The sequence below is a fragment of the Rousettus aegyptiacus genome, unplaced genomic scaffold, assembly GCF_014176215.1.
Source record: "Rousettus aegyptiacus isolate mRouAeg1 unplaced genomic scaffold, mRouAeg1.p scaffold_m13_p_8, whole genome shotgun sequence".
In the NCBI taxonomy this organism is placed as follows: Eukaryota; Metazoa; Chordata; class Mammalia; order Chiroptera; family Pteropodidae; genus Rousettus; species Rousettus aegyptiacus.
In genome coordinates this window covers 55,430,692-55,453,243 of record NW_023416311.1, presented here as the reverse complement: position 1 = coordinate 55,453,243, position 22,552 = coordinate 55,430,692, and the positions used below count along the sequence as shown (strand labels likewise).

The window sequence follows — 22,552 nt, the reverse complement described above, 5'->3', positions numbered from 1 at the left end:
AAAATGATTATAGCATCTGAAAGCATTTCTTAAAGCACTGAATGAAATCCTGGATCTAGCCCTCCAAGCCAAATCAGCAATTCTCTATTTCTTTACTCAAAGGATCATTTTGTAATCTTAGTTCCACAGAACTCAATTAATTATTTTACAGTATTTCTCTTCTCCTCATTTCCCATTGATAGTGGGACCACCACTTTCTCAGCCCATAGTCCTTCACCTCTAGAGCATATCAAACCCAATTATTAATCTCTTTTGTCATCCCACCTATTCTTCCAGAGCAGTATCTTCTAACCATGTGACCTGCATATGAATCACACATGATTTCTGTAATTCCCTGTTAAACACTAGTTCAGACTCAGGCCTCACCAGTCTTTGTGTTAAATTATCATTTTAATTCTCCTTTTCACAAATATTTGATATCAACCATTTAGTTTTAGAAGAATACTTTTACATTTCTATAATTAGAATATGATTTTTTTTAAATGCAATTACTGAAAAGAAGCAAATTTCATATGTCTGTGAGATACGGTGATATAAAAGATGAAAATCAATTATTTGCTTTCTTTCTGTGTGATGCCTTTGTTTAGTCATTTTTAAGAAAGAGATTTATATAGTATTAAACCATTTAACATGTATGTATATAATATTGTTTTCTAAATTAGGTATATTATAATGATAAGAATGTCAAGTATTGGATATTTTTGATGCATTATAAATTACAGGAAATTATTTCTCAAAGTATACTATCTGCTTAATAGTCTTCAATAAGCTTAATTTATTAAAAAGCAAATAGGGATAATGTTAGGTTATATAATGAAAATAAGCATACTTTGGACATTTTTCAATGTATTTGTGTTAAGACAGGTGTTTTGCTTTGAGCAAGATAATTTTAAGATTTTAAAATAGTAAAGTTAAAAAATTAAGTGACATCCACACATAACCTGTTTTATTTGGTAAATGATTTTAGCTTTGATAAGTTACAAATATGAAAGATGTCCACTACATTTTATATAATACTTTCAATGGACCTATGTAGAGTTCATAGGATACACATTTTCTCTTGTTCCAACACAGTTTTTAAATAATGGTTATAAAATCGAAGGTTGTGGTTATCAGACATAATCAATGTTATTGAATGTGATGGTGGCAACTCAAGGCACAAGCTATTAAAAATTCAAATTCCTACAATTCTACAAAAAAAGCAACATAGCTACTTCTTCCAGTAGACCTATTGTGTTCTAAGGGCCACTCAGGCAATAATTGCACATATCTTATGCAATTTGTTTGAGAAACTCACAAAAAGTTATCTTTCTAAAGGACGATATCTTGTATATGTTACGTATATTTACTTGGCTTTTCTCCAACTGCATATAAAACTTTCAAAGAACAGACTCACCTTTTTTCTATACAGCTACCTTTTCATTTTCTTTCTCTGAATAGACTCATAATATTCAGGGAAAATACCAAGAATAATAAATCCAAATCTCTGTATAAAATATACTTTCATGATACACTCAAGCTGGAAATCACAGGAACCAATAAAAATGCAGGCAGCCTACTGATAATGAGGTCAGAAATACAAATAAATTTACTTTTAATGAAGACTGGAGGCATAGTAATCAAAGTGTTAAAATTCATTTCATGCATATCTCATTTGCTTCTTAGCTGATATTTACCACGCAACTCTGTGAGAAAGTAGAGGCCTAAGATGCTCCAGATAAATGGCTCAATTAATTGTACAGAGGTAGACCTCTTTGAGCTGAGCCAGAGCTGTGAGCTCTTTATTAAAAGCACTATTCTGTAGCCCATAACCTTGTTCCTTGACTCCTCTCTGGTTTCCAATTTAAACAAGTCCCCATGCGGCCTGCTCTAAAGGGCTTTGTCTCCCTGTCATTGTTAAGAGAGCTGAGGCATCCTGGAAGTGTGAAATCAGACCTCATGAGTTGAACGGTTCCCCAGGGAACGCCGGACTGCATAGAAGGTCAAAGTCATGGGCCGGACCATCTAAAAGTGTCTGATCGCCGGTCTGTGACACAGCAAGTGGAGGGGGGAGGCTAGACTGAGAGGACTGAAATTGAACACATCTTAATTAAAGCCCACAGACAGCAAAACAAAATGTTTTCTAGGCAGCCTGTCAAATGCAGCTTAAATTTAGCTCTGCTAATGAATCTGAACTACTAACTGTTATTTCTTAAGATAATAAGAGTCTCAAGGAAGCTGATAAAAAAAAAAAAAACCTGCAGCATGCCTTTTTCTGCTGTTTTGTTACTTAAATATTTTCCAACAATAAAGACAGTTTTCCTAAAGGAAAACATGGGGAAAACCTCTGCAAATAAAGGGGTAGTAAACATCTCTCTTAATAACAAGCAGGTTTCTAGACTATGGGACTGGTGAGTCACAAATCTATATGCAGAGCCTAGCTTTAGAAAAGGATATACTCATTTAAATGGACTATTTTGGTGAGAGATTATGTTAATTGCAAAGTTCCCCTGTCTTCCTTTTTCTCTCCCTCTTTTGTTTCCTGAGATGATGTATCAATTTGAGATACCAATCCACCTGGGGTGCAGAAGTTTCACATTAGTGTAACTTTTAACACAGTGAAAAAGGTAGGGCATCTTTTGAAAGAGTTTCAAGTGCTCCCATATCACTGTTTCAGAAACTGAGTGGCTGGTATCTCTGGGGAGCCTGTGACCTCTTCCTTGGGAGCTCAAAAATAAATAAATAAATAAATAAATATAAAAAATAACTCTGGAAAATGTAGGGGAGGGTCTAACCAGAAGAACTCTTTTCTCTTCTCTTAGAACTTGAAAAAACCAATACGCCAGGTCTAAGTACTCTGCAAAAAAAGCCTCACTCAGTACGGAAGACTTTAAATGTTCTGCTGAAGCAGAAATTTGGCCCTGTCTAAGGAAAAGAATAATTAGAAGCTAGGGAAGACAAATCTCAACATGAACTGTTTCTTACCACCAAAAAAATTTAAAAAAAATAAACATTTGCCTCCATTGTTCTTTCTCTTCTCACAATCTATCCAGTTTTAAGAAGCACTTGGTTTAGTGTTAGAGAGAATCTTCCCCAGTGAACACAGGGCCAGATAGTCTCTAGATTTTGCTTTGATGGCATAGAGACATTAACCTTTTCACTGCTTAGTTGAAAGGTAAGTAAGTTGTACTGCACAGTATTTTTCAGTTAATCAAGCTTTTTCCCTCGTGAAGAATTTAGCTGGCCAATTTTGAAAACCAGAGTGCCAGTTTCTCAGGCTGTGAAAGGCTCCCCACAATTTGACTGAAATTTCAATCCACTCTTGTGCTTTGCTCAATGCATGTGTATGTGTGGGAGTTGTAAATTGAGGCCTTAACCACCAGAGTTAATCTCTTTTTAAAATCTGTATTAACCTTAATGATTTGAAGTGCACTGTCCAACACTGGGCTATTGAAACTGAAGAAAAAACTACCCTCAACTATCAACAGTTTATTAGGGGCTTAACTGAAGTGACCTACTGTAGTAGTGTTCAGCTGAACAAGCCTATAGGCTTTTTGTGGAAAGGGAAAGAATTGAGGGTTTCATTAAAAAGTAATTTGTGCTTTATACTCACTCATTCAAAGAGAGTCTCAATTGCTCTTTATTCACACAGAGTTAATACAGTATCACAATGTTTCTCAATGAATGTGTTGTAACAAAAGAAAAATTTTACATTTTGAAAGGAAAAAATTCTTTGTAACAGCAGTAAGATTGATGGTTACTTAAAAGATTACAGAACCTCTTTTTCCTGTGTTCATGTTTAAATGATGAAATACTATAATTTAAAATCATTTGCTTAAACTATGAAAATTTAACTCTATATTCTGATCATTAAAAAAATGTTAAAAAATAGAGCAAAGTTGGTTAAAAAATAAGTTTGTTTTCATAGGCTTGTTTAGAAAAAAGCATTCTGAAGCCAACCAAGCATCTTATAGTATCATTTATACCAAGTGGGAAAATATTCTTCACTTAACACAGAGAGTTATCAGTGATTTAAAGTCTCCCCCTCTCCACCCACAATACTTCTAAATGGATGCTAATTTGAAGATTGAGGACAGCATCATTGACTCAATTACCTTTCCCCCGCCAAATTGTTCCTGAATATCTTGTAGAGTCGATTATGATTATCCCTAAAATGTACAACATATTTTAAAAGTATTTCTTTGAACAGGAGATAAAGTATACAAAGAGCTTATTTGTGCCCCAAATTTAATGATAAAGACCAGGAAGGGTCACTATACATATAAATATTTATTTTTTTCAGAAGTAAAGATTATTTAAAAACTTGGTAGAATATTCAGATTTTACTGACTTAAATATATACTCATCAGTTTCTGCCACTATCACAAATGTCGTGAAGACCACAAAAGGTCCAAGAGTGAGCAAGGCCAAAGAGTGAATTATCCTCTTGCCCCTGAATAGTTAGTTCAACATCTCTCTTGATCATTTCAGAGCATATTAGATTATAAGGTCAGTGTGGAATGAAGAATCATTAGATTTATATCCCTAAAACTAGAAGGAAAGAATGGAGAGTCTGCTATTTCGTATTCCCTGAACTAAAGTTCATTTCATCAGATCAAAATTACATATCATTGAATCCCTACGGAAAAGGCTATTGTTATTCATGTTAATTTACATATTAAGAAATTACAACCATTGGAAAGAAATATATCTGCTTTCTTCAGCTTTAAAAGAACATGTACTTTAACTTCCACAGTGGCATATAAACCAACTAGGTTAACATAGTTTGCATATTCATGCAGTTTTAAAAGTAATGACAGCTTCCCTCCAAGAAATAAACATAACATTCAACTTGTGTAATGGACAGGTATCCAAGCTTTTGAAGTAAATAGGACTTGAATTTTTCTATAAGAAATAATTGTGCCTACTATAAAAGTCCAGTGATAATTCTGAGCACTTAGGTATGCCGTATTTTAGGTTTTTGTCCCTTTCTTTGGACGTTTTCAGCCCAACACTGGGCACTCCCTTCCCTTTTAGGAAATCTTGAAGAAAAGTGGAGGTGTCTCCCAAGAGTGAATGTCACTGCCGTGAGTTCTTTAATCTACCTGCTGCTAGGAATCACAGGCTAGGTGTAGCCTCTGTACTGTAAAATTGATACTATTCCAGATCTCAAGTTAATGTCCAAAGTGAACAACAATGAAGAGTAGTTAATCATTGTTGTTTAGGTTCTAATAATAAATGCAGCATAATAATAATAAATTTTTGTGTCCAGATTAATCTGATTATAACCACACCAGAAATAAAAAAGAAAATGAAAAATAAACTTAACATTCACTAATTGTTTAGTACAAGGAGCCAAGTCAGCATATAGCCTGAAAGATTACAAACTACCTTCTCTCCCACTATCTTCAGGTATACCTATTTTGAAAGAATACTTGATATTTATTATCTTCTTGGTTATAAATGAGTTGATAATTACCTCCTTAAAGAAACCATCAAGTCTCAATATTCATTTTTGTCACACGATAAATAGTCACTTGATACTATGCAAATATTAAAATTTTAAAAATACTGCTACTTTGGAGCAGTCATCTGCTATTTTGATTTTAAGGCATGTGACCTTTTAATTTGGTTTGGACTGGATAAATTTAAAAAGGGTACCAGTGGTCAAGAAATGGATTTGCAAGCCTTTATATGAGGAAAAGTACATTTGTTCCCTTCAAATAAGTCAGTTAACTTTGTAGGGTCAACTTGCTAAGCACTCATAATGATAAGCACATTTCCACAAATAATATGTGGACACTTTCTTTTAGAAACAGTGCAATTTGCATAAATTGGTCAAGTCAGTCCTGTAATGGATCTTGAGATGGGCAATTTAAGAAATGGTAAAAAAAAAAAATCCCCCGAATCCAATGGAATTAAACAATAAATGAATGGTCGGATAGTTACAAATTTAAAATAATGATTTAATTCTGGAAATTGATGAAATAATTACCATTAGTCAATTAATTAACATGTTATAGAAACAACGATACCCAAATCAAAAAGCTTAAAGAGGTAAGACTAATTTTGGCATTTTTACAGGCCCATTTCTTGGTTTAAAAAATTCAGAACAATGTGCATGTTTAATTTGGATCTAAAATTATCTTTGGGATGTGCTAAGGAATTTTAAAATCTAAGGAATTGGATCAGCAACCCAAATGCCAAGAGTTCATACCAAGTATTTGAGTATTGTGCATCTAAACTTTACAGTGAACTATACAACAGATTTCATACATGTTTGAAGTATAAGTGTTGAAGCTATGATACCATCTGAGAGCAACTGATTCCATTTAAGAGTAGATATGGCATTACTCCAAAATGCCCAAATGACAAAACCAGAAAGAAAAATTCCTATTATGTTGACTGAACCTTGGAGAAGGCAACAATTCAAAAATTATTTTATTTTTTATTATTTATTTTTAATCTAGTACCCATCTTTTTTTTAAAGCAGAAATATTATAAAAATTGGATAATTGGCAAATCTCTGTAAGATCAACCATGAAACTTATATTTATATAATTTACTTACCTGTGACGTCGGCAGCCATTAATCCTTCTGCTCTGATTACTTTCACCTGGAGAAATCCTACATCTTTCAGGTTGTGAAATATCCGCAATGGGCTCTAAAAGACACAAACATCAGTATTAGAAAAGAAAGGTCCTAAAGGGTCTTAATGAGTGTGCTGAAAAACACTAAGTTTTATGGTTGATCTCAGGATGCTGTTTAAGTGATTCAAAGGATATTTGTGTTTCTTCAATACAGATTATCCTTCCACCATCATGAATGTGTACACACACACAATTTATATAGATAATCGTTGCTATGTAAATAGATTTTTTTTGAAAGAATAAAAAATACCACAACATTTCTTTCTCATAAATAATTATCAGTAGGTAGTGAATAGAATGTGTCTGCTTTTTTCCTTCAATCGCCTTTACAAAGCACTGCAAGAAAGCTTTCATTTATATGATGGTTTGGAGACTCATGATTCTTAACAGTAAAACGTAAGTTGTTGGTTGCTTAATACTTCAGACTTTAGGAAAGTCAACATTAATTATTTTTTTCTACTATTTTCTCTTGATGAGCATTGGACATTGCATGTGCTAGATAAAGGTTACATTACTAAAAGACTATTTTCTATATTTAAAATACTTATGTAGTTCTAGAAATCTTTTAGATAAAAGACATAACATCTTCTAAAATAAATCGAATTGATCATTACAAATAAATTCAAAAGTGATGAGTAATTTTTCCTAAATCTATAATTTTATTTACCATTGTAGTATGTATAGTAGTAGAAGTAGAGAAATTTTGCAAAAAAAAAAAAAAATTAAATCCAAATGCTAAAACCTGTTTAATTTTATAAATTGATAATGGTAGCATTTTAATGGTGCAGTAGTGGAAGGAATTAAAAGAGAGATACCAATACAATAATTCAAAGCTCCAATTAATGAGTGCAAATACTTACAGCATAAAATGAACCTATAGAACTTTATGCATTTTTAAATTTATAAATCATAGCATTTTTCTTATGACAAGATCAGCATTTCTATTCAGTAAATCAAAAGTACTTCTTTATCATAATCTGTAAAATGCTTTAATACCATGGAGCATAACATGCTTCTGCATAATAAAGTTATCTATTAAAATATTATTAAAGAACATCCCCATCCTTGTATTATTAAGCATGTGAGAATACTGAGGAGCAAAAGCTTACAGCGATATTAACTTTATCAGTCCCAGAAGACTAGTCATTGTTTACACTAAAGCTATGACCTTGGTATATTGAGAGGAAGAAATGCAGATATATGTGTAATCTCATAACCTAACTTAAAAAAAAAAGTGTTTAGCACAAGGATTAGCTCTTAATCTTTTATTGTTTTTAAACAGTTGTTTTATCACCAAAAATCTGTTGAAACTATCCAGATGATAGCATTCAGTAAAAATGCACTTCTCTCTCCATTTAAATTCCTGTAAATTAAGGGTTTAACAGCGGGAACTTCAGACAGCAGTATTAGAATTCAGAGGTTTGTAGGCATGTTGACTCCCTAATGATCAGGTGTGGGAAGCTTCATGTCGCAGAGCTTACTGAGTGCTATAATCCAGGTAGGTCTTCTATTCTAATGACAGAGAGGAGTTTTCTGAAAAGGTTTCTGTCTTTTAATTTTCAAGAGCAATATAGACCAAGTTTCATTGTGGCAAAGACAAATATCATCAGTCCTCATATCTGAGAATCATTTCATACTGCTAACCTCACTGCACAGAAATACAGCTTCCAGTGCTTCCGCCCTGGTGTTCTGCTTCCCATTTGGAGGGGTAATTATTGTTTGAAGGTTTCATTTCCTTGAATCAGCTGACACTCAGTCATTTATTGTGAACTTCAACTGTTTAGGCCAGTGATACATCAATTATAAGAATTCCAAAAAAGCAAGAAACTTCTATCAGTTAAAAGATATATAACTTTAAGTAATTCTTCATCAAGAGGTATTCCCACCTTGTTATTTATGGTTATTTTAGAAGGCTTCAAAACCTGGGTGGCTTCTGAAGCCAGAAATTTCCATAGCAGAGGAATCTATGATTTGCTGTGAATCCTTTCAGCCCTCAATAGATAGGAAAAGATTGAAATGCTCTGGAGAGGAGTCCTCTTTATTTTTTTTAATGAAAGGCTGTATAATATATTTTCTCTATGGCTGCAGCAGCTGTCAGGGAGAGCATCTCAGTTCAGCTCTATTACAGGAGAGGCAATACCCCATCCGATGGCACCGAGATGCTCTGAGGGGCCAGAGCTGATTGACAGCTTGTCACCATGACGTCTTATTCCATCTCTGTTATGGAGAAAATTAATGTCACACCACCAGCCTTATGACTCGCTGTCATCTTAGAACCGCTCACCTTTTATCAATGCTCTAAATAACATTTCAAGCCCATCGTCTCACGGTGGACAATCCGGTCAAGGGACATTAAATCAGATGACTGTGAAATGTCATAATAAAAATGGAATGCTAACAACTTCTTCTCTAAACTAGCTCCTCTGGTTTTTAAACTGTGACAAGGGGGAGCCGGGGTTCAGCATACCCGTTCTGAAAAGGTCATACAATCGCTCTTGGTCTACTACCCATTACTACCCGCCCCCTATTGACCTTCCCTGCTTTCCTCCCCCCAATAGAAGAAAAAAAAAGAAAAATGGAATTAGCCATCTTTTCAGAATGTGGTGATCAAATAATAGCTCACACAGTAATGTCTGTTTAATTTGTGGGCTTCAATGCTTCGGAATGAACAGCTGAACGGCAGCAATGGAGAGCCTTTTCAGGCCTCTTTCCATGGGAGCAGGGCAATTCATTCACTTTCCTCACCAAATTCTTAAGTTTAACTTAAACTTTAAAAAATACTCATGTTCTCACAGGAAAACATATATAAATAATTTTCCAAATAACCTCCTTTATGTGTTCCTGCAAAACAAGTGAGATTTCAGACATGATACAGCAATTATTTCATAATCTATATACTAAAAAATAAATACACTGAAGTCTTAAAATGTAGGTCTTTGTCCTTGTATTGCTACGAGTAATTATAACACATGAGCAATATTGTCTACAGTAGCTTCTTAGCAGGTTTGTCTGTAGAGGGAGATACAGGCCTATACTTAAAATTCAGGGCTAATAAAAAAGTATACTTAAGTATGGTTCACTTTTTAATATATTGAGCAAAATATAATCTGAGAATTAACTGGGACATCCACATAATATTTTACATTTTATTGAAATAATAACTAATATCGTGAAAAAAGGTATGGAAAGAAATACTCAAATTCTAAATGAAAACGGCTAAGGAAAGGAAGCTCATCCAGAAAAAAGAAAAAAAGAATCAATAATGGTTGGATTACTTCTAATTACCTAGCCTGCAGTATCATTCTAACATATGGGATAGTATAAAATATTAATCCATGAAATACAGTATATTACCAAGAGTAATTTTTATATTAATACACTTATTAATTCCTTTAAATTGTTCTAATTCATGAGGCTCATTTCTGGTAACAGAGACTATGTTTTGGTAGGTACCAAAATGTGAAATCATTTTCATAATTGCACTTATGTATTAGAAGATGCCACACAATACCTTAGGCTTTTAGGTAGCTTAAAAATATATACTATTTAGCCTTGCTAAGTCACCTCTATTAAACTGTTTATGATAACACCATTGGTGGATGAGTTGTACAAGCATTAGCAGACAGCTGATTCAGTGGAGATAGCCAGAATAAATTTGCTGAAGCGCACATCCTGCTAATCTGTTTGAAGAATAGTGTAGAGCATTAGTACCAGCACTTCATGTTATCTGTGCAGCCTGATAAGGTACATCTTTATTAAATTCGGTTATTGAAAGGATGTCAGTCAGCAAATAGGAATATTTTAAAATCTAAAAAAAAAAAAAAAATTAAGCAGTTCTTTGTTACTCAGAGCTTGGTTTCATAGCTGAGTGTCTAGAGGAGCCTTCTAAACACCTGGCAGCATCGTACAATACAAGCTTTGTGATTTTAAGTGGGAGCGCTTTTTCCCCAGCTTCACGGGTACTGAGGCATTCACTTTTTCCGAGCCACTATTGAGAGAGAATGGTGGAGTAAGAGCTCCCCTCTCTGTTGGTTCAAGAAAACTACATGGTGGGAAATGCATAGTGTGAGGATGCTGGGAAAGAGGTAGATTTGTTTGTGAATATTTTGGTTTGGCAAAAATTGAGAAGGGTACTTATTTTAATGACTCACTATTCCACTCCATCACTCTACATTTGATCAAAATGTAAGGAAAGTTCCTTTTAATTGTATTTCACAATCAATTTAAAAAGAATTAGGGAATAAAGTGAGGCTTTTTTAAACAGTCAAAAATAAAAATTGTTTCTGCGAATACGCTCTGGTTACCAAGCTACTAGTGAATGTAAGTGTCGTTAACTCCATTTCGAACTTAAAAAGACAAAGAAATATGAACTGCAATTACAAAGAGTCAGTGAATTAATTTTAAAGCAATGTTGTGTAAACTTGACTTTTTTTCATGGAAAATTTTCATGCATGATAATTTTGTTGCACGATAAAATCACTGAGGAGAATCTAGAACGTGCTGTGGCTGGAAGAGGCTCTAAAGGAAACCAGGTGTCTAGACATCAGTGGGTAAGGCAAGCGCATCAGAAAAGATATGCATGGCATTTGCATTTGCATTTGCCCAGCTTTCTGCTTCTACTGATTGATCTGTCAGACAGCTTTTCAGATGTACTTCTGTCACTCCAGGTAAATTATTTACAACCTCATCTAGTCACACATGACCCTGAGGGGGGGAGGGTTACATACGTACATATCTCTTTAATATTTCCTCCCGTTCTTTCTGGTCCTCCAGGGAGTTGACGGAGAGGTCAGAGATACTGACTGTGGCCGAAGCTGTCAGGGTGACCAGAAGCACCAGGTGTCCCTCACCCTCTTCCAGCTGCAATTCCAACTTGTGTGTCTGTTCCCTACTGAGGGCTGACAGGTCAACCTGGCACCTAGAAACAAATGTTTTGAATTAGCAAGTGGCTTTTCTTTTCTTTCTTTCTTTCTTTCTTTCTTTTTTTTTTTTTTTTTTTTTTTTTTTTTTTTTTTTTTTATTTTTTTTTTTTTTTTTTTTTTTTTTTTGCCACATCAAACAGTAGAAGTACAGGCTGCTCAGAGCTATGAAAAGTAAATCAACAAAAATATTATTTGGACCACTGGAAGAATACATCTTTCATTTCAGCTGATTTTCTTCCCAAAATTCAGACCCTGATTATTTTGGTGTCGAATTGCTTATTTCCTGTAAAATGCAAAAAAAGTGCTTCAATCTGATTCAATAACTAACCCATTGCTACCCATAAATCTGCAGGGACTTCCAATTCCCCTAAATCAGTGGTGTGCTTATAGAGACTACTGTGAGCTGTCTAGAGAGGCAAACTATTGAGAGTCTGAATTTTTGTGTCACTTTTAAACCAATGGCTGTTTTTTCTTCATTCATAAATGTTACTAAGCAGTGAATAGAATATGTACTCTGGTGATGCCATAACTTTTCATTTTTAAAACCATGCCTCTTTATTCACAGAACATCCATAAATTTAAATAAAAAACAAATCCTCTGAAAACATTATAGCTCAATTGTTACATACCAGACTTGTGCTGAGAGGTTTCATAACGTGGCAGCCCATGCTTGACATGCCACTCTTCAGAGCTAAACACCTGGCAAACTCTTTTCATAAAAAATGTCAATAGACTTAGAAGAAAAAGATACTATGGTAACCACAAGGCCAATAAACTGAAAGTAAGGGGGCAGATATGAATAAAGGCATTTAAAACAGGAAACAGGCGAATTACAAGAACAAATGTGGTAACATACCGTAAACAGGGTGGTCAGCTATCAGGATCAGATTAAATTTTTGTTCCTTCTTCACTCTACTTATTGTTTATTGTTTTGCTTTTAAATTAAACTCCTATGAAAAGGGCCTGAAAGCTAATAGTTGGGCTCTAACATCTCTGTAGTGTGAGTGATTTTATGAATTGAACCAAAGTCTGACATTTACCTTTTCTTTTTACCTTTCAAAAGTGGCATGAGAGATGGCTAGGACTAAAAACAATTGGGAGGAAGAGGAATATAGATGCAAGAAATTAAAAAGAAATGCCCTGGTCAATGACAGAAAAATGTGTGCCTGCTAAATGCTAACTGTTGAGTAGGAAATGATAGTTTGTGTCCAGTCTGGAAAACATCATCTTAAAATTAAAATGTATATCAAATAGCTTCATTGTTTCTGTGAACATAACATCTAAGTACTTTCATGCTGCCTCCTTAAACTCTAAAGAATAAAAAACAGTATCGAATGCCTTATCTAATATTCTAATTTTAATTGGAATTAAGTTCTTGCCAACAACCCCGGGACAAACTGAGGGTTAAAAAATGCAATGATGAAAAACAACCAATCAAATGCATTCTCTAATATAAAAGAAAAACATCAATATGATTTTTTACAGCTCTTTCCAGCAACTGACACAGTGTCTACCTTGTAGTTTGTTGACTTGAATGAATCTCTGGGTTACATTGGGAGTACGATACTAGAAAATTAAATAGAGATTACTATTCAGATAGTACTTTTGGTTGGGTAAACTTGGGACCAAGAGGGTCTTTCACTTACTTCTATCATGCATTTCCTAGTCCTGTCTGTCCTTGCCTTGTTCTTTTGCATGACACTGTATCACTTTTAAAACACCGAAACTCATCAACACCTTCTGAGGATTTCCTTTTATGTTTATTACCATTTCACATGGATCATATAGATGCTGGGCTACTCCTCATGCATATTAGAGTCATTGCATTTAATGCTTTAGAGTTGAGGAAGGTGTTCAAAAGATGATCAGGTCCAGACATTGCAAACTGGCAACTTTTAGATCAAATCTGGCCCATTAATTTGTTGATTTTCCTTGTAGTGTTAAAAAAAAAAAAAAGTTCTGAATTTAAATAATTTTAAAGACAGTGCAGATGTCTCCTGACTTAGTTACTGCCCCCAATACAGTCTATTACTTACTGCTGGCCTATTTCACTTAATTCTCTACCTGGTTCCAATAGTCATAAGGATATCTGTGCTAGATGCCTGCCCTCAAGGCACCTCAGAATATTGACAGAGAAAGATAACTTCAGGTTATTTCAATGAGAATAGGCAAAAATTAGCCAAGCAAAGTTAGGTAGATACATCATCTCAGGCAGAGGGGTTGCCTTGTCCAAACACAAAGAAACAGTTGAACCCTAGCGTGGGTGGTAAAAGTATTACAAGCTGTCTGGAATGACTTAAGCAGTAACTGTGAGTCAGCAAGTGACACAGAAGCTGATGGTAGGTTGTGGAGGGCGCTGTTGCCTCATTAAAGATATTTCATAGGTGGTGGGGAGCCAGGGGACAGGCACTATCAGATATGTGTTTTAGGCATTTGTGTAAGGGGGTTGAATTTTATTAATGATTTTTGCCTTAGCCCTAGGAAACAGAGCTTGAGGCAATGAATAAGTGTTGATGCTTTACTGGGAGGTATAATCCCAGGCACTGAGAATGAGAGAGAAAGAATCTGAGGCAGGGAACACTAGGAAATGATGCCAGGTAATAGGTTACCATGCTGGCCACCGTTTCCTGTGTCTCAGTGACACAGCTGATTGCTCAGCAGGTGCACCTGGAATGTTGTTGGTCCTCTGAAAGTATTAAAGTACGTATGAACGAGGAGGTGGAGGTTCACAGGAGCCAGAATTTACCCATGGGAACAGTGACAGAGCAAAACTAGCATGTAATGTGCTCGCTCCACCACTTCTATATTATCTCCCTAGAAAATGGGTTTGATTTCTTTCCAACACTCATTTCACTCACTCACTCATTCATTCATTAACAATTAATTAAGTACCTTATGTGTCAGGTCTCTGCTAGATTTAGGGGATTCAGCACTTTCTAAGCTTTTGTTTTTCATATTCTTATTTTCAGAACTACCACAGACTCAGTGTGTTTTAATTTTATTACTGCATATGCCTTGCTAGTTCAATATTGGAAAATTCAAAAACTTACTATCTATACTGAACCCAACTCACCAATCAATCGATCAATCAATCGGAGAATCAAAACAAACTTAAAACTGAAGATTCCAGAGCTACTGTAATCTGTAATCATAAAAGGGAAATTGAGGCTCAAAGAAATTAAGTGATGCCAAGAACTCAAACCACATTTCCTGACTTCTGTATCAAAGCTTGAATTTCTTTTTAAAAACTATATGTATTTATTTAGGCACATGAAAGAAATATGTCACATTTTTTGGTGACATTTCCCCCCAAGAGTTCAAGGAGAAAAACTTCAGAGTTTCTATCAGTTTTTTCTCCCCTGCCTTTCCATCTGCCATGCCTGAAACCATGACCAATAATATTCCTATCAAGTATTCTGAAGTATTCTGAAGGGTCAGTAGGAGCTGCCTGACATGAAGGGGTTGACAGTGGCCCTCTTACTTGCTGACTTGCTTTCCCTGAATTGCAATTCATATATGTCCCATTAAGTGGATTTACGGATTATCTAATCTAGTTTTCACTGAACTAATGCTCACAAAATGGACAACTGGCTTTAAAAGATCCAAGTAAAGAATTGTGGATTAAAGAGAATGCTAACTGAACAAGAACAAGTAAACAGAATGATAAACAAGAATACGTAGAGCAGATACATCTACTCTTAGTTGAGCTCTGTGTCAGCCACATCTGATTTATACACCAATAGTGCTACAATCAGATCTAGCAAGAATTCAGCCAAAACACTTCAAAATTATTAAGAAAAAATATTTGCAAGAGAAATTTACATCTACACTCTTTAACAATGAAGTTCTAAGTGTATGTTGTATCTTAAAGTATTAGCTAATGATATTATGAAGCCACCATATTAGCAAGACATTTAAAAATGAAACCTTCAGAATAGAAACACAAGCCTTTATAGAATTTCTTTGGTGGGAGTAATTTGTAAAAACATATTTTACATAATCTTGACCAAATTTAACAACTATGAAGTTTTTTGAGATTTCTTAGTATACGGAAACTAGTTTGCATTAGTAAAACTAATGACACATTATATATTATATAATATTATATTATAAATCAATATAATACCTAATTCCCTGGAATTTTACATTATAAAGAATTCAATATGTAACCACTAAAGTGCTTTCAAGTTTCATGATTATGCAGGTTTTTAACATCATCCCTGATGCTACAAAATGCTAATGTTGTTATTACCTTCCTGTTTTCAGAAGTTGTCACTATTCAATTGTCTTTGGGGAACTGCTTTATTAGGACATACTTCTGTAAACTTGTGATACTTTCATTCATTGACTCAAAGATAAAGTAATATACACACAGTGGTACATGGAAACTGTCTTTCAAACTTTGCTCATTGTGTAAGAAATACTGCAGTTAAGCATAAACTTTCTGAGAAAATCTTCAGAAGAAAAAATAGTAACACACGGAAGAAAATGAAACAAAATCTTAATATACTTGGCTTAAGTTGAATTTTTGAAGAATCAATTATACACTTCATTCTTAAAAATTGTCTATCTTCCTAATGAAATAAAAAAAGGTAAAATATAATGATTTCATTAAAAAGCTCTCCTCAGTGTAGAATTTTCTGATGAACTATCTTTGTGCTTTCAAATTAATAATGCAGCAGGATTGCTCCTGCCCTTATTTACAGAGGAAGTAAAAGAATCATTGTAGCATTTGTGTCACAAATATGAAACTCTGCACATTGGAATCTTTTGAAAGTCAAATGCTCAAATGCATTAACCTTCAACCTTCGGACAACATTAGTTTGGTTAATATCCAATATCGAAGGCTGTTTTCCTCATTCACCGCAGTACATCCGAACTCACGTATATGTGTACCTACACATTCCGTTCTCCATTCTTTGCATTCTCTTTCTCTCAGTGTTAAGTTCAGAGGTATAGATTTATTTTTATGGCTGTAGAATTTGAAAGCTTTTGTTCTTCATCCGCAATTTGCCCGTTTGGGTTAAGTTTTTCTTATCACATGTCATTAATAAAAATTTTGTTGACATAGAGCTCTCTACTCAAGCTTACATCTGTAGCACTTTGTTGTCAAGGGCAGTGTTGGCCCTGATAACAATGGAACAAATAAAGTCAGTAGCAACTCACCAGCCTAAAATATATGTACCCCAAATCAATGCCACTTTACAGATAAACAAGCATTTTGCACACTAATAAATAATGCTATAAATCTTGCTATATTGGATTGCAAATAACTCCAACTGAATAAAATTGCTTGACACGGGATTTACTTATTCTGCACGTTCATAAAAACAACTTGTTCTCTGACAGCACTCATTCTTGGCAATTTACCGCAGCTGTCAGCAGCCAATTTGTTCAGATTACAGCTCTGCATAAAAGTGTAACAATCATGAGGATTTATTAGCTGATTATCGTAAAGGTGGCAGTCCGTCTTGCCTGCCAAAATGCAGGTGATCAGAAAGTTAAATAATTACATGCAGATTAACATTATTTCACCTGTACTTGAAATCTGTAGTTCAATGACAGGTAAAATGTGTTCAAACTTGCAGCATGGTGCACACTACCTAAGTTTATTGACTACTCAGCATTTTATTGAGCACTTAATGGCTTTGGAACAGAACACACTGAATATCAGACCGAGGTGCAAGGAGCATGGACTTGAGTCAGGAGTCCTGGATATGAGCCCCAGATCAATCACCCCAGTTTCATACTAGCTAAGCAACCTCTAAACCTCTTGTCTCACCTTTTGCATCTATAAAATTGGTAGTTGAACCTCCTTTGTTATCCCCTAACGTTGAACTAATAGATACAATAGTGTCCTTTAAGTTACAAAGAATTATTATTTGTGGTAAATTTATTTTTGTGTTAAATTTAAGAACCAGATGGCATTAACTTCCTAGATATCACAATGATGAAAAAGTTGTGATATAAGTATCTTGATAAATGTATAGGCTATTTTTTCAAATACAATAATTTTTTTAAGCATAAAGATTACTCAGTCACGTTTACTCTCTAACTCATTAATCCTCCCCTTTTGAATTATACACAAATATTTTTCCTCAGTTACACTGAAACTTTGTATCTTCCACTAAGGCATGTTGTTTTAATTGCCTTTGCATCAATGCCTGGTGTCAAATTTGGAGAAGAAAGAACCATAATTTCCAGGATTAAATTAAGCTTTGGGTATTTAAATTAAACAACAGAAAATATTTATTGAGCACCTCTTACATACCAAACACTTTTCTAGGCACTGAGGATGCCACAGAGAATAAAACACTCAAAAATCCTCATGGAACAAAACCCACATGGAGCTTACATCCTAGTGATGGGAAATAAATGATAATGTAAGTAAGTGAAATGTACCATATGTCATATGGTGATTATTTCGATGGAGAAAAAGCAAGAGAAAGGGAAAGAAATGTCGAGGAAAGGGGGTTTTACTCAGATTAATATGGGAAACGATTGAAGAGTTTTAAGCAGAGGAGTTAAATTACTTTATTAAAGTTATGTGGAAGGAAGAATAGGAGGCCTTTGCTATTGTCCACGTGAAAGCTAATGCCAGCTTCTACCAGCATCATAATGATGGAGAGATGAGAGATTGAATTCTGAATATATTTTGAAGGAAAAGTTAGCAGTTTGCTGATGGATTTGCTGAGAGCGAGAGAAAGAAAGGAATCAAAAATGACTCTAAGATTTTTGACGTTAGCAACAAACAAGGGAGATCCTGAAGGGAGAGCAGATTTGGGGGACTGGGGTGAAGGTTTGGCTTTGGACCTGCTAAACTGGAGAAGCCTATTAAACACTGAAGTGGAGCTATCACGTAGGCAGTTGGATGTGAAAATCTAGAGTTCAGAGAAGAGTTACGGAGTGGAGCTGTACGTTTGTCATTGTTGATCTTACATGGTATGAAAAGCACAACAGTGAGTATAGAACAATGGGAGCAAGTATAGACAGAGAAGATGCAGAAGGACTAAGTTCCAAGGCCCCCCAGAACTAAAACAGAAGGGAGAGGAGGAAAATTCTGCAGAGGAGACCAAGAGAGTATGTGCAGTGAGACAAGAGGAAAACAGCATCTAGAGTCCTGGAAACAAAGTGAAAAAACATATTTTAAGGGAAGGAAGTCCAATCACTGGATCAGCCAAGTCCAGCACTACTGCTGGGTCAGTTAAGAGGAAGGTTGAAAACTGCCCATTGGATTTCATAACTTGTTAGTCACAGGAGACCCTGACAAGAGCAGTTTTGTGGAACATAGTAGGCAAAGCCTGACTTTTTGGGTTCAAAATGGGAGTGAGTAATGTTCAGTGTTAAAATAGTTTTCACAGTACTGACGCTCTAGATTTGCAAGTGGCTCTTTCAGCCATAGCCAATCTTTTCTTTGTAATAAAAATAAAAGCCCCATTATCGAGTAGACATTTAAAAAATTTATTTTAACAATAATTATATGTGACCAAAACTGAAAAATAAAGTAGACAATAACAAAATTATAACACAATAAACTAGTCTATGTAGATAATCTTATTTTTGCAAGTGTTCTCAAATTTGGGACTGAATTTAGACATTGTCCTTTAAAAAAGTTATTAGGCAATAAAGGGACAGTACTACCCTCCATGGCCAACTTTAAATTTACTCATTGGCCACTAACCAACTCCTAGTTAATACAGATATATCTTAATTATTCCCACCACAAAATAAATAATTATGTAATGTGATATAGGTGGTAACTATAGCTATAATGGCAACCATTTTACAATATGTAAATGTGTCAAATCAAGATGTTGTACACCTTAAATTTACACATGCTATATGTTGAATATATTTCAATAAAAAATAAATAAAAGTTAATATAGATATAAAATGTTGCAATGATAGTTTGCAAAAGAAGACAGAAGACCACAATAATAGTTTTATTCCTGTTACCTTATCTTAAAACTCAAATTTGATTGGGAAATAAATCAATTCTCTTCTAAACTATTCTAGGAACCACGAATTCTATTATAATCTGCATTATTTCCACTGTAAGCATACAACCTTCACTCAAACACAAGCAATTTTACTTGTCTGCCACTTAGATATAATAATATGTTGTTTTTCAGTATCAGAATGTGTTTAAAGCACAATTTAAGAAGCATAACGTCACATACCTAGAGTTTCTGGTACTATCTGGACACTAAACAGATTTGAAGTGATGATTTACCACAGTCATTTCCTTTCTCTGCAACTGATATCTCTGTTAAATTAGCACAGTGTACGACAAGTTTCCATTGCCCATTTTTGATTATCTCAAAATTCAACAATAGCTCCCTTTACTATTTACTGTAAAGTGGTTTAAACTGATACTTGAATGTTGTCCTAGGAGTAATTGTATCTACATCTGGTCTCTTATTTTTTTTCTTTTTAATTTTTATTTTTAAATTAGGGTTAACATTCAATATTATTTTATATTAGTTTCAGGCATACAGAATAGTGATTAAGTGTTTATACAATTTACGAAGTGATCCTCCCAATTAGTCTAGTACTCACCTGGAACTATACATAGTTAGTACAATATTATTGACTATATTCCCTATGCTCTACTTTATATCTCGTAACTATTTTGTAACTACTAATTTGTACATGTTAATCTTTCACCTTTTTCACCCAGCCCCCAATGCCCCCTCCCATCTGGCAATCGCTAGTTTATTCTCTGTATCTATGAGATTGTTTTCATTTTTTTTGTTCATTTTGTTTCTTAGATTCCACATATAAGTGAAACCATGTGGTATCTTCCTTTTGACGTCCTCGAAAAATTAAAAATAGAACTACCTTATTACCCAGGAATTCCACTTACGGGTATTTATCCAAAGAAAACCAAAATACTAATTTAAAAGATATATGCATCCCTATGTTCACTGCAGCGCTATTTACAACAGGCAAGATATGGAAACAACCTAAGTGCCCATCAACAGATGACTAGATAAAGAAGTTGTGGTACATACATACAATGGAATATTACTCAACCATCAAAAAAGAAATCTTACTATGTGAAACAACACAGATGGACCCAGAGGGTATTATGCTAGGTAAAATAAATCTGTGCTCTTATTTACTTTAAAATTTTTTGGCTCAAATTATGTTTGGCATATGACCAAATATGGTTTTATTAATGTTTTTATTATATTTAGAAAAAATATGTAACTGGAAATAAAAGTAAATCATTCCAAATGAATGTGAGTTTTAAAGACTTCTATCATTCTTTAACAGTATAGTATTTGGAATCACTGCCCAAGCCAGTTTTAATCTAACCAAGATGCTGAGAAGCGGAGCACACAGTCGTGTCCATCAGAGCATGAGTGTGATGGAGCCCAGGGCTCCTTGATTCCCCTTGCTGGGGTCTTCTGCATAACAGCCACGAGCACAAAGAACTCGTCCAACGATCCAGGCAAAGCCCAAACCAGAAACTGTATGTGGATGGTAAACATCTCCAACAGTTAGAAAGAAGGGAGGATACACTTCAAGTAGATTTTACTAGTTTTTATAAAAGGATCTAACTCAGGAATGGCCAGATGGAAGAGACGCAGAGGGCAAGGTGTGTGGGAATGGGCGTGGAGCTTCCGCGCCATCTCAGGGTGCGCCACTCTCTCAGCACTTCCACATGTTCGCCAGCCCAGAGGCTCCAAAAAGGAATTTCTTTTTTTCTCCAAACTTTATAAGACTATCTCAGCACCTTCTGTTACCTAGAGCAATCTCTATGATCTTCAGATCAGCCATTTGTCACTGTTTTCTCAAAATTTGCCAAAATATGGATAAACTCATAGAAACAAGGTAAAGTAAGATAAGCAGGCCCACCTCTCTGCCAACCATTTCTGTAATATAATTAGACATTTCCCTGAAGAACGCACATTATCAATCAAGCAAAAGGGAAATCCAATACCAAATGGGCTAAGAAATGTTCCTAATTCCCAAATTTGGAATTCAGTTCACAGAAAGAAAATAAAATACATATAAGGATATCTGTCATTATGGGAAAAAACAGAAAAAGGGATAAGAAGGACTTTATGTAATAAGGACCCAGAAGTATAGAAAACCAGTACATCTTACCAATTACTTCATTATTTTACCAATATAAGAAAGTTTGAATATAAAGTAATGAGACTGAGGTAGTGAGTTACACATGATAGTCATTCTGATTATCTTTTGGTCACCAAATATACCTAATGTTGCTATAAATTATAAAAATGAATTAATTATTCAAGGAAGAGCTAGACAGTACCTACTTGAAAGAGCTCGTAGCCTATTGAGGGAAACAGAAACATAGACATATAATTATAATACAACGTATGCAGTGTGTTAACAGATGTACACTGCTACTCAAATTGGTGGTGGATCAATCCAAAGAGAATGAGATGAATTTTTTTAAAAAAAACTTCAAAAATCATGTTACTACAGGAAAAAAATACTCATTGAAGGCTTTTTCTTTTAAAGGGATTGAAATGTAACACACTATTAGGTTACAGTGGTGTTTTTCCCATTTCACTTTATAAGCAAAATATTAAAGGTTAGCAGAAGCTAATCTTTGACCTCTCACATTATAATCCTACGAATAAAATCATTATTTAAAACATATATCAGAATAACAAAAAATCAAAGAGATAAATATATTGGATTGGATTCCTGTTCTTGTTTTTCTAGCATAAAATTCCCTTTATTGGTATGTATGGATTTATTCATGCTGTATGTTTAAAGACTTGGAATCACATGAACTATGACGAAGAAATAATTTTCTGAACTAACAAATTCTTTTGCACAGCATGCTTTTTTCAGTATTGGCAGGTTTCAATGTTTTGCTACAAAGACATGTATATAACTATCAAAAAATATAAAAACAGGCTTTAAAGTAAGAAAACAATTCATATAATCAAGCAGTCATTCAAAATAACTGTCTTTGTGGGGGAATGTCACGTTAGCCTCAGAACAGTCCTCTCT

At 34.5% G+C, this 22,552-nt stretch overlaps 1 protein-coding gene across 6 annotated transcripts in view; it reads right to left on the bottom strand.

Moving 5' to 3' along the window:
• MCTP1 (multiple C2 and transmembrane domain containing 1) overlaps window positions 1-22,552 on the bottom strand; it is a 432,111-nt gene that overhangs the window by 163,258 nt on the left and 246,301 nt on the right. For all 6 annotated transcript variants that reach the window (XM_036226011.1, XM_036226013.1, XM_036226012.1 and 3 more), the window contains 2 exons: window positions 11,361-11,547; window positions 6,550-6,643 (listed from right to left, as the gene is read on the bottom strand). In XM_036226011.1, coding sequence (XP_036081904.1) covers window positions 6,550-6,643; window positions 11,361-11,547 — 281 coding nt within the window. The remainder of the gene's footprint in view (window positions 1-6,549; window positions 6,644-11,360; window positions 11,548-22,552) is intronic.